Source organism: Salminus brasiliensis, chromosome 9, assembly GCF_030463535.1.
Source record: "Salminus brasiliensis chromosome 9, fSalBra1.hap2, whole genome shotgun sequence".
Taxonomy (NCBI): domain Eukaryota; kingdom Metazoa; phylum Chordata; class Actinopteri; order Characiformes; family Bryconidae; genus Salminus; species Salminus brasiliensis.
Window position 1 is genome coordinate 14,848,471 of NC_132886.1, and position 12,735 is coordinate 14,861,205.

General features: G+C 41.7%; 1 protein-coding gene across 2 annotated transcripts in view; it reads left to right on the plus strand.

Annotated features, from left to right (window-relative positions):
* Nucleotides 1–10,603, plus strand: part of hdac8 (histone deacetylase 8) — a 30,573-nt gene extending 19,970 nt beyond the window's left edge. For both annotated transcript variants that reach the window (XM_072686762.1, XM_072686763.1), the window contains exons 10-11: nucleotides 1,429–1,534; nucleotides 9,456–10,603. In XM_072686762.1, the coding sequence (XP_072542863.1) occupies nucleotides 1,429–1,534; nucleotides 9,456–9,478 (129 nt within the window). In that variant the 3' untranslated portion in view covers nucleotides 9,479–10,603. The remainder of the gene's footprint in view (nucleotides 1–1,428; nucleotides 1,535–9,455) is intronic.
* The last annotated feature ends 2,132 nt before the right edge of the window (nucleotides 10,604–12,735 follow it).

Sequence of the window (12,735 nt, forward strand, 5' to 3'; positions counted from 1 at the left end):
TTTATTTAATGTACATTTTATTGCTATTTGTATTTGGAATTCCATAAGTGATATGTTTTCATTTTCATTGGCTGGCATTCAAAATAAAGATGCTAAGTGCTGTCAAAGTACAGGCCCTTGAATGAAACTCCCTTAAGCACCAAAATATCATACAAAAATGTCACACATCCTCACTGAGGGATACTCGAAATCCCCCAGAGTTTGTTTTTCATAGGAACTTTATATCATGTTAAAAGGCCAGTGTTGAAATACGCACTCTGATATGTAAATGTCTGTCCCAGTTGGATAAATATTTGCCTGACTCATCCTGATTGCCTAAGTGGTGCTTGCCAGTCCAAAATTCTTGTTAACGTGAATGTTTAAATCGTTAGAGTCGTTAGAACTGATCTGTAGTTAAACCACAAACAACAAACATTCCGTTGAACATGTTTAGCAAGATAAGTGTGGTATTACTGTTTTGTACTATTTTAGAATGAAAAAGGGGGAAGGTTTGCCAGAAGGTTGGGGCACCCTAAGAGATTTCAGCTCTCAGATAACTGTTATCAAGGTCCCAGCTTGTTGGGGCTGTGGCTTGTTCATAATCTTTGCCAGAAAAGAGCAGTTGATGACCAGCTTAATTCCTTTAATAGAAATACACTTTACTCCCCAAACTTGGTCCCAACAGTCAGCAGTCATGGGTAGTAGTAGGGTAAGTAATTACCTTGCACTCTAATAGCACTCTAAACTTTAGCAGGCTATAAGAGTCCTCCGTTTGTAATGTAATTAAGAAATGGCTGTTTACAGAAACAGCCAAGTTGAGGTCTGGAAGATTGAATACATTCACATCACAAAGACCTTCAGGAAGATTTCGCATATATGCCAGAGTGGTGGTGCACTGTTCTACTGTGCAGCGACACCTCTTCAATAACCTTATCTCTGAATTCAGAATTCTGTGGAATGTTGTCTTGTCTCCATGGGTGTTTTTGTATCCAGCAATACTGATTAACCAGTGACTCGACCTACCAGACAGGTGTCTTTACACTGCAATCACTTGAAACACATTCACTGCACTCAGGTGATCTCCATTACACCAATTGTGAGACTACTAACTCCAATTGCCTGGACCTCTGTTGAATTAGTTCAGTCACTTTAGTAAATATTTATGCAATCACTTGTTGGTTGTTGTTTTGGTTTATTTGTTTTGTAAAAAAAAAAACACATTCATTGGGTATGTATAAATGTCTATACACATATATGACCTCTATATGACCTCTACACATATATGACATATAGCATTATTTGACTCAGTACTGGTCTATATACACTTTTCAGTCTGATGCAGTTGACTCTATCTGAAACATAAGGCAATATAATATTTAACAGCAGTGTTTGAGAAATTTGTGAACACAGATTTGTAAACACTGGTTGTTGGGTTTGTTCCTCTTGCAGTTCTTTACGGAATATGGTCCAGATTATTCCCTGGAGATTAGCCCAAGCTGCCGACCCGACCGCAACGAGAGCCAGCAACTGGAGCGGGTCATCAGCGCCATCAAAGGTAATCACCATGATGACAACCAGGACGTCACCACACACAACTGTAACTGGCCCACAATGCACCCTTGCCGCATTCTCCAGCACCATGCCATTTTCACAGATGGGATTACTTCTGCCTGTTCAAAGGAACTAATTATAATGTCCAGAGCATTGGTCTGTTTATTTAGACAGTCACTGATGATTGGTTGGATGGCGTAATGCCACTCTCCCATATGTCATTCATTCAACCAGCTGTTCCTTCAGACTCATTATGGCCTCCAGGGAATCCCCTTAAACTAACCCTGGCCAGCCCTCCACCACTACCACCAGCAAAAGAGGGGAAAAAAACTTTGATGTTCCTGGTAATCAGAAAGTAAATAAACAAAGTTTTGGGAGGAACCTGAATCTGTCTCTAGAGAGAACAGGGAATGTGGACAAACCAAAGTAGATTGTGTTTGGTGCTGGAATGAGGCTTTGTCGTGTACCTGTTGGGCCTGCAAAGTACATTGTTTATTAAGCATTACGGTAACCCTTTGACTTTGCAATATTCACAGTCTGTAAACGCGCCCTCTGACTAATCACAGTGTTTTTACTGTGCTTTGTGATTATGCTGTCCAATCAAAATTGACCACACAAGCATTACTGGGGTTATTGATTATTTGGCTTGATGACATTTGCACATCTCATTTACATCATATGACTGAAAGAAGTAACATACAGATGGCAGGGTCTGCAGTGCAGAGTACTGTATGACTCAAGAAGTTCAAAATATGGAAACACTTTAGCTTTTGCTGTGTGATGCATAAAAGTGAACATGGTGCAACAACACGCTGGTCCTGTGAGCATCTAGAGAAACATGGGGAACCTTCAGAACCTTAGTAACAGCTGATAAAAGTACTGTGAAGCTGTAGTGAAGAGTTAACAACAGAGAAAACAGAGAAATAACAGCTCAGCTCTGCTTTAGTTTAGCAAATCATCAGTGTTGCACAAAAACCTGTCTTCAAAAACCTGTTTTTATTGTTTTTCTCTTTTTGACATTTTGAATCCTGCAGTTGTTTTTTTACATTGTGGACTAATATAATCCCAAATTAAAAGATAAAATCTATTGAAAGTTTAGAAGGTTTTTTCCTTCTTCCATAAAATCACCTTTTTGGAGATTAATTTTTGTGTGACCATGACCAAATAGAGTAAACAACATTGTCTGTATGCATGAGCAGAAAGATAAAATCTATTGAAAGTTTAGAAGGTTTTTTCCTTCTTCCATAAAATCACCCTTTTGGAGATTAATTTTTGTGTGACCATGACCAAATAGAGTAAACAACATTGTCTGTATGCATGAGCTGCGTTTTCATCTAAATTCTATACATTGTCAACTCACAGTAGCTATGTTTTAGACGCCCCTTTAGTAAATGCATTCATCAGATTGCCAATAGAATATGACTTTCTGTGTTAGATAAACATGAACCTGTTTGCACCTTTGCCTAATGCTGAGCGAGGGCTGGAGGGGTATAAAGCCCCCCCATATTGAGCTGTGGAGCAGTGCAATTGTGTTCTCTAAAATAAGGGTCCCCCATCCAATACTTCTGGGATGAGTTGGGGAGTTTCAGTTTTTCTTTCTGTAAACAACAGTTGTGGAGAGTTGGGGGGTGAGTTGGGGTAGTGAACAAATCCTCACGACAATGCTCCAAAATCTAGTAGATAGCCTTTCCTTTTTAAAATTTTTTATACCCTTTATTTAAGAAGAAACAATGAATGAGCAGGTGTCCCAATACTTTTGTCCGTATAGTGTATATTGCAAGACAAATCCTATTTGACATATGTAGCAAAATTATCGCAGTATTAGTATTTTCTCCATGTTGCAATGTAAGAGTGTGTTTGGTATGTTCAGCCAAGCAGGGGTTCACTCATTGTCCTGTGCTTAACCTGTACTTATTCCTGAAAAAGGAATGTGTGCTAAACCTTTGGTCTCCTGTGGAAGGCTGCATGTGTGTGTATGTGTGTGATGGGTGACAAACATCACTGTGGTCTCTTGTCTTCACCACCTCACTCCCTCTGGGACTGGTGTGACCTGTATAAAACCATCTTGGTCGTTTGGGGTTCAGGCTTTGGGCAATGTGATCCAAATGTCAGAAACTAAAAAAGAAAACTTGTCCAGAGCAGAAAAGGCCAAACAGAGAACAAGCTTCAGTCCTTCCAGCATCATCTGCTCCTGCTTCCATTCAGATGTCTTTTGAATATGGTACAATCCTTCCGTGTGTGTTACTCTCAGCTCACATCTGGTTAATGTCTACCCTCACTCTGAGGAGAAGCCTTAGATCTTAGCTGTTAATGTAAAGGTCATACAGAGGTCACTGGCTCATCTCCTTCGAAAAGGAATTGGAATGTGGTACCAGTTGCATTACTGGCTCCTTTAAAACGCCAGTCGGCGAGGAATCCGCTCAGCTTTCTGTCCTGCCCGGAGTTGTCTGGTGTTCTGGTCCGAAGCTAAGACTTCAAGAATTTGACCCATATCAGTTGAATCATGGTGAAATGATCGATCAGTCACGTTACTGCATTTGTAACCCTACACAAATAAACATTACACAATATGTCCAAATGTTTGTGGACACCCCTTCTAATAAATTCATTTAGCTCATTTTGGTTGTGCCCATTGCTGACATGGTTTGTCTAGTCCCAGTAGAAAAGCACTGCAAATAGAATAGCACTCTCTGGAGCAGATAAACATGAGCTTTTTGGCACCATGCCTAATGCCAGGCGTGGGCTAGAGGGGTGTAAAGCGCCACCCCCCCTCCCCCAGCACTGAGCTGTGGAGCACTGGCGCTCCAGCCAATTCTTTTGGGATGAGTTGTGGATGAGGTGAGGTGGTGGTTGTCTTCCCTGGACAGTAGAGGCAGTTACTCCAACAAAAGCAGGATCAACAGGACCATCTCTTGATGTAATGTTTCACATACCTCTATTAGAAATATGGTTCTTTATGGAACCAAAAGTGGTTCTTCTATGGCATTGCTCATAGAACTTGTTGCAGCATCTTTATTTTTGGGAGTGTAGATGTGTTTGAGTAGGACAATCCTCAAACTAAACAGCCCTGATATACATTGTATATTGGCTACTTTGACCCAGAGCCTCCATCTTGGTATTTGTATTTATTATTCACCAGCAAAACCAATAAAAGAGCAAACTACATCCAGATCAGAAGGACAGCTTCCATCAGGGTCTTTTTTTTTTTTTTTTTTTTTTTAGTACCCATATGGTATGTGTAGCTTGTAGTGTGTATGCGCCCTCTCTGCCATACCACCAGAGACTAATTAAAAAGGGCTTAGGGTGCAGACTGCCCAGCCTTGATTTGAGGTGCCTCCTCCCAGCTTCAGGAATGCTATGTTGTAGGTATCCCATAATAACAGATCCAAAGTCAGTTTGCTCTTTCCATCGTTTGAGGTCACTGGTGGACAGTAGAGCGAGGAGTCCTGACCTGGGGTCAGTTTTTTGGAGAGGTCCCTGCGCTGTATGCATCAGTCAGATGCATGTATGTGTTCTATTTAGAGGGTTTTGTGGCTGCTTTGAAATAACCAGTGTCTGTAAAGACCTACAGAATCTTTAAGGTTGGTTATGCTGGAGGTGGCCATTTCGGGCAGCCTTAAATACAGCATGAACATGTGGTGTAGGACATTTCTGTTCAATGTAAAGCCCTCATTTTGATGCTTGTTTTAATACGGTGATTGTTTTCAGTTTAGGGTGCATTTTTGTTGATGTTTGCTGGTGTATGTGTGGGCACGCGAACACCTAGCTACAGGAATGAGTAAGTTTGAGTGGGAGGCTGGGAGACTACCCTTGAGATGGTTGCATACCCATACTGTTTGATCACTGAAATGCTGTAACTCTGTCAGACCTCATCCATGCCCTCAGCGGGCACCATATGGGTCCAGAGCACTTTCCCACACAGTACCAGCTTCTCCTGTGCCAGGGGAACAGGATGTGGTGCAACAGCTGGCCGCTGTGTGGCCGCTGTGTGCCCGCTACAGTAGGTTGGCAGAGTCGCGTGCCTGTCGTTGACGATCCCCACCCATGGAAACCGCAGACAAATCTGGGAGCTTTTTCTAAAGAATAGTGGATTGCTGCTTGACGAGGCTATACTTGGCAAGGAAGAGGTATCCCAGGGTTGGAAGGAGAAGAGGAGTTTGATGAAAGGGACTGGTTAGTTTGCACTCTTAAAGGTGCCAAAAAACAAGTTCTTCAGGGAGATGCCATAGAAGAACTACTTTTGCTTCCATAAAGATGGATTGGATCAGATGTTTGAGCATGACGGCTCTTTCGAGCGCACATAATGTAAAGGCTCTATACTGTTTTCCTGGAGATGTACATCCAAGCCAAGAGCAGTTTAGGATTGTTTAGTTTTAAGAGTGTTGTGCACCTAATGAGGTCATGGAGTACGCCAAAACGAAAGCCAACTGGACCAGTGTCAGAAGGTTTGTATTCGTTATTGTGGTGTGCATATTTCACCACCCCGTTCTGTGTCATACCATCTGACTATCTTCCAACTGCTTTCTGGAAAGAACACAAGTTGCTTTTTGCTGGTGTTTAAAGCCCTTTGTATGTGCTGGCAGAATCTACAGCTTTCATCAACTGAGTCATATTTTAATTAGAAATCCACAGTGGATTATTTCTTTCCCACCTGCATTCTGACAAGCCCCACCTCCTGTACTGGGATGAGTTCATGCTCGCAAACATCATCAGACTATGCTAGGACTTGGCTAGCAGTTCATATATGCACAAGCATTTTGTGGCGTTTGTGCAACCAACGATATGGCAGCATGTTTCCTCAAAGAACTGCGATTGATTAAGGCAGGTAATAAATGGCGAGGCCCGCGGTCGCTGCGCATTACCGGAGTTTCCAAGCACATCTGGGGAGCATTTACGAGATTCTGAGCCCCGCATTAGGCTCAATAAGAAAGAGGAGAGAAACAGGGAGAACAAAAAGCGTCTAAACACCACACATGGTCGCGCTCGCTGACCCTGTTTAGCGTATTCTACAGCAATTTGGAGCCCTCTCTGCTTTGGCCTCACATAATCTTGTAGGCCTACAGCATGGCGGTGTAATTAAAGCTGCATTTATGAACACACTGCAAAAAGACAGGAAGCGATGCGCCAATAAAAGCTGAGACCAGTCTTCACTGGCTTCCTTTTTCCTTTCAATCCAATGACACATTTTGTATTTTGTTGGAAAGTTGTAAAAAGGCTACAAGAAGATGCCAGGTGTTTTCAGCTTGCAGTTTCTACAGTGTAGAATGTTGTTAAGAAATGGCAGTTTAGGAAAATCGTGGCAGTCAAGATGAGATGACAAAGACAAACGAAACTCTTGTAGAGAACTTCTCATATGCTGGTAAGACAGGCAAATCAACCCAAAATGCCAGTAACCTGCATGAAAGTTTAGCTAAGCGTAAAAAAAGAACACTTTGCCAACTGTGAAGCCTGGGGTGGATGCATCATGTTTTGTGGTTGTGTTGGTACCAGTGACATCTGCTATATTGTACGGGTGGAGGAAATAATGGATTCCACAAAATACCAGCCAATCATAGATGATGCAAATGTCAAACCTCATGTGAAAAGGCTGAAGCTGCAAAGATGACTTCTGCAACAGGTTAATGATTCAAAGTAAACAGTACCTCGAAGCAACTATGAACAATCTGAAGAGACACAAACCCTCTCCTGCCCTGAAAATCATAACAAATCGGCCTTAAACAAGCTGTTCATGCAAAGTAGAGTGGGTAGAAATTCCAACTACAAGAATTGAAGGACTCTTAGCTGCTACAAAAAGCATTTGAAAGCTATCATTTCTGCCAAAGTGGGTGTCAGAGAGCTGGGGCTCAGACACACTTAACTAAAAGCCCTATTGAAGTGACTAATGAAACGCACAAACACATGCAAGAGTGAATGTTACCACACATTTAGAAGTCATAAAAACAGTGTTTCACCAAAGCTGAAGGAATTTACAGTCTGGCATGTAATTAATATTGTCACTCAGCCTCAAACAGCTGCCCTAAAAATTTCCACACCAAGCATGACATGTAAGTAACAAGGAACAGAATGCGCCATTCCTTTATGTCGTCCCGCAGAAACACACACTGTCACACATGGAAACATTTCCCTTTTAAAGACGGGATCTACATTTTCCAGAGTGACTTTAGCTTCGCATCAGCTTGGTCGGCTGCTTTTGATTGTTTTGACAGCCGTAATGTTATCAAAACACCATCTGGTGTGGACAAAAGGGATGTCCTCTCTAACACGTGTGAAGTGTTTGCATGTTAAGGGGGGGACAATGTCATGCAAATCACAATTGGAGGTTAGAGTGACGGCAATTTACATGCAGTGACATTTGCATAGCTTTTTGTTTCCTTCGGAAATGTGACAACCTTGCTATTTACATTGTCAAAAGGTGTGAGCTCTGCTTTGAAATCCTGTCAGCAAGACTGGCTTTTGCGCTGTATGCTTCTTCAGTGATTCTAAATATACACCATATGGACAAAAGTATTGGGACACCTGCTCAATCAAGGGTATATATATATATATGTTTTTTTTCTTTGCTGTAAGAATTTGGTTGCATCCAGCAAGAGTATTGGATGGAGCATCCTTATTCCAGAGAATACAGTTCCACTGCTCAATGCTGGGGCGCGTTATACCCCTCATTAGGTATGGTGCCATGTTTATCTGCTCCATAGAGTTCTATGCTATTGGCAGGACTTCTCTGTAGGCACTAGTTAAGCTGTATCATGTATTAATCTATATCAGCAATAAGTGCAACATAAAGTAGCTGAATGCATTCATTAGAAGGGGTGTCCATAAACATTTTGTAGCTGCAATTACTAGTTAGATATGACCACTGTTTCTCAATCTTTCATTATTGTTTCAATAACAGTAGACAGCACAGCATCCCTGAAATGAATGGGGCACGTATGGGCCGATATCTTGCTTAGAAATTTCCTCAGTTTGTTAGTAAGAAAAGTCCAAACAGAACATTCGTCAGATTCATGATGTGTTTTTAAACCGCAGAATTGTTCACAGCTCTGATCTTATAATGATGGATCCCACTGTTCTTGTAAACTGAACAAATCCCAAATAAGAAATATTTGGGGAGTGTCAGAATCTGGGAAAACTGCATTAGTGGGTTTTAAGAAGAAATGGTTGGTGAATACAGCCCTAAAATGTTCCTTAAAGGTTCTTGGCTAAGAAAGAGCTTTTAATTAGTTTAGATCCTGCACAAGTTCTACTTTTAAATGGTTCACATCTCATTTTGGAAAATGCTTCCCAAACGAATCCTCCATACAAAGGTCCTTGGTGGTTGTTCTTTGTGGTTCTTCTGAAAGAGGTTGTTTTTTCAAAAGGCTGTTAACACCATTATGGCTGAACTGGTCATGATGTTATTGGACATGAAACATCAAGTTGAGTTGGAAGTCAGATTTAAGCTCTGATTGAGAAAGTGTGTGTCAGAGCTGAAGGGTTATAGGCTCTCACTCATGCTGCTGACCACACTGACCATAATAAGAGATTTCCTACCAAAGCTGAAGGAAATGTTTGGACTGATGTTTGACAGACTTTTTGAAACCGAGATGGAGATTGTGTTTTGGTTACTAAGGCTGGGGTTAAGAGTAGGTTTAGGTGTAGGTGTATTATACTACAGTAAAACAGAAGTCAGTGGAAGTCCTCACCAGTCCAGCAACACCAACAGGAAAGAGAGATGGTTTCTCTTATTCTACCCTGTCTGTGTTGGTGTGTCATCATAAATCATGATCTAAATGTTTTCTTATGATTCATTTTCTCCTCACTCTTCTTCCTCTTCTTCTTCTTCTCTCTCTCTCTCTCTCTCTCTCTCTCTCTCTCTCTCTCTAACTCTCTCTCTCTCTCTCTCTCTCACACACACACACTCTCTCCCCATCTCCTCTTGTTTACAGGGAATCTGAAGAATGTGGTTTAGGAGTGGGCTCTAAGCTCATGTTTCCAAATCAGACCCTGCGCTCCTAATGAAGACAGTATGTGGGAGCCATCGCCAGAGGGGAGCTTTGGAAAACATTACTTGAATGTTTCCAAGGAATTTTTTTTAATGGGAAAACGAGTGGGCCTGTGTTACCCCATTTGAGAGTTTCTACTCAAAGGGGGTCACAGGGGATGAACGGTCAAAAACTCAAAAGGGTTTTTATTATTGTCTTTTCTCTCTCTCTCTCTCTCTCTCTCTCTCTCTCTCTCTCTCTCTTTCTCCCTCTCTCTCTCCCTTCCCTCCATGGCCTTTTTAAATCTTAGACATCTAAGCTATGTTTTTTTTTTTCTTATGTTTGTATTTAGTTTTTTTTTTTTTTTTACCACTGTGGAATCTTTTTTTGGACGATGGTCACTTGTTATTGCCATAGATACATTTGAGAAATGCAGTCCACCATGGAGTACGTGTTTGGTGTATGGCTCTGTCGTCAAGGATATGACCCTGTTTCAGACGTGGTATTTAGCGACACGTTCCCTGGGGTAATCCAGTCACTGTCATACCAGAACTGCCAGCACACACACTCACACTCGCATACATGCTCGCCAAACACTCCACCACCCAAACATGCTTACGAAAAGTGGAAGAAAGATAGATGGATAGAAAAAAGAATGGGAGGAGAGTTGGAGAGCTGGGATTGGAGGTCTGTAAAACAGGCTGCTTCTCCATGACTAACATTTAATAAACACTGTAAACTCCATTCATTTGCCATCCATACCTCTCCCTCTTTGTTTTACCCCACATTTAAAGGCTTTGGGCAGATTTATGCACTTTTACTCACAATCCAGCCTGACCACCACCACAACTGTTACCACCTCCACCTGTGTCGTCCTTTTACACGATGCACACCATGAATCTGAGAAGCATAGCAATGATGAAGTGACATAAAGACAAAAATTCCCTGGAGCAGAACCAACGGTTTTAACTCCCACCACCATCCAGTGGAACTAACAGTTCTGGTATGGATTTTTTTTTATCATCTTTTCTGGCCTCTGTCTGTTGGAACAAAAGGTTTTCTCTGTGAACTTTGACATTTCACTGTAAATATTGCATTGTTAATAAAATTTAAAAGCAAACCCTTGTGGTTCTGTCTGGTTTCCTTGCTGTCCCTCTGAACAGTCCAGAGAGGTTTTTGCCATATGTGGAGCAGCAGTGTTTTCCTCTGCTGTGATCTTTATAGTTCTCCCAGTGGCTGTGGTTTCTGTCAGTGCCACTGCAAGTGTGATTCATTAAGTGCTTTATTAGCATTGAAAGATGGGGCTTACACCATTTCAATCCCATTAAAGGATCAATCCTGCCAAGGGAAGACAGTAAAACGTGTGAATTAAAGACGAAAAGGCGTGACCAAGTTTATGAAGCCACACTGATTAAAACCCACACTTGCGCTGCTCCTTCTCTGTATTCCACATCCATATTCCCAGCTCGGCTTCGGAAGAAATTAAATAACTTTATGCATTCTGTCCTGACAAAAGCAGGCCGGCTTTGTCTCAATCATTTACTGCACAAAATGAAGGGTATGGATTAAAGGACCCATGTCCTACATTTGTTTTGGATTTATGTTTCATCCAGTTACGTTTTGAATTATGTGTCTTCAAAGGTGCCATGGAATGGAAAACCGTATTTACCTTGGCATAGTCGAATAAGTCGAGTCACAGACCCAATTTTACATACACCCAGCCTACTAGCAAAAGTCTTTTCAGGCAAAATGCAGTGGCTACTTCAGGAGAATATTAAAAGCGAGGTTAAAAAGGCTAAAAGCTAACACCGGGCATAGAGAAGCCACTGAAGCAAGTGAGTGAACTTCTTTTCAGCTAGCAATGTGGCTCCTGTAAGCTGTCTTGGAGACATAACCCATCTGATTAAAAGCAGAGTTCATTTTTTTCAGCAGTCCTCCATAAAAGGAAAATCAGCAAGGACATTCTGAGGCAAAAAATCAGGACATTTTCTGTCACATGCCTACTATTTATACATCAAAAAAGCGTATTCTTTACCGCCTTTACAGTTGATATAAGTAAATTAAGTTTGTTCTGATTGGTTAATCTTTATTGTGCCTCATCCAGAATGCAGCTTAAGCTGACACTTCCAACACCAAAATAGTGAAGCGTCCAATCTTTTTAGGGGCACCGGGCTATCGATAACAGGGTTGTGGGTTCGATACCCGGGCTTGGCAAGCTGCCACTGTTGGGCCCTTGAGCAAGGCCCTTTACCCTCTCTGCTCCCCGGGCGCTGGAGTTGGCTGCCCACCGCTGTGTGTGTGTGTGTATTCACTGCCCCTAGTTCACTAGTGTGTGTGTGTGTGTGTGTGTGTGTGTGTGTGTGTGTTTTCACTACCACAGATGGGTTAAATGCGGAGGACACATTTCGCTGTGCAGTGCACCTTTACTTTTTTTTTTTTACCAACATGAACTGGTGGGTTTAAACTGCTGTAGGTAGAATATGTGGATATTTTGAAATAGTTTGTTTTTGTGATATCATTAAACAATTCATTTTCTAAATATGTAAAATACACAGCTCTCCTGTATTAAAAATAATATGGGCCCTGGACTAAGAGGACTAACCCCCTGGACTAAGGGGTTTTACCATTAACACCCCATTTAGTCAAGACTTAATCTTGGTTTGAGAAACTGGCAAACAGCACAATAATTAGTTAATTAGTAAAGTTTATATTATTAGTTAATAACTGACATAAATTTGTTCTTACATTTGTAAAATATAACAAAGGATATCCAGCCTTTTATCCATATAAAGGTCCAGCCTGTGCATTCACTTTAAAGTGCACATGACTTTTCATTCACTAACTAATGCATTCTAGGCTTATGCCAAAATCGTTTTTAAGGATGCAGTAAAATGTGTTGTTTACACGCCATAAAATGAAGAGGGAAGGGAACTTCCTCCTGACCTGACAAAGCCCGAGTCTGCATTGTTCGCCTACAAACACACGCGCGCGCCAAATCGCGCGCACCTGCTCGTCATGTCCCTCTGTTGACTTCCCAACGTATTTTATGCAAAGTGTTCATCTGGTCTGCCTGAAGTACCGCCCTGTTTGACCTGCAGCAGCCCTCACCACTGTCCACCACGTACATACATGCGCCCATGCGTTTACCTTATGCTAAGTCAATCAGCCCCGTGAGGTGAGACATGCTTCTCTAAACAGGGCTGCAGTCAGGGTGGCTTTCTGTGGTGTTGTTGTTGTTAAAGCA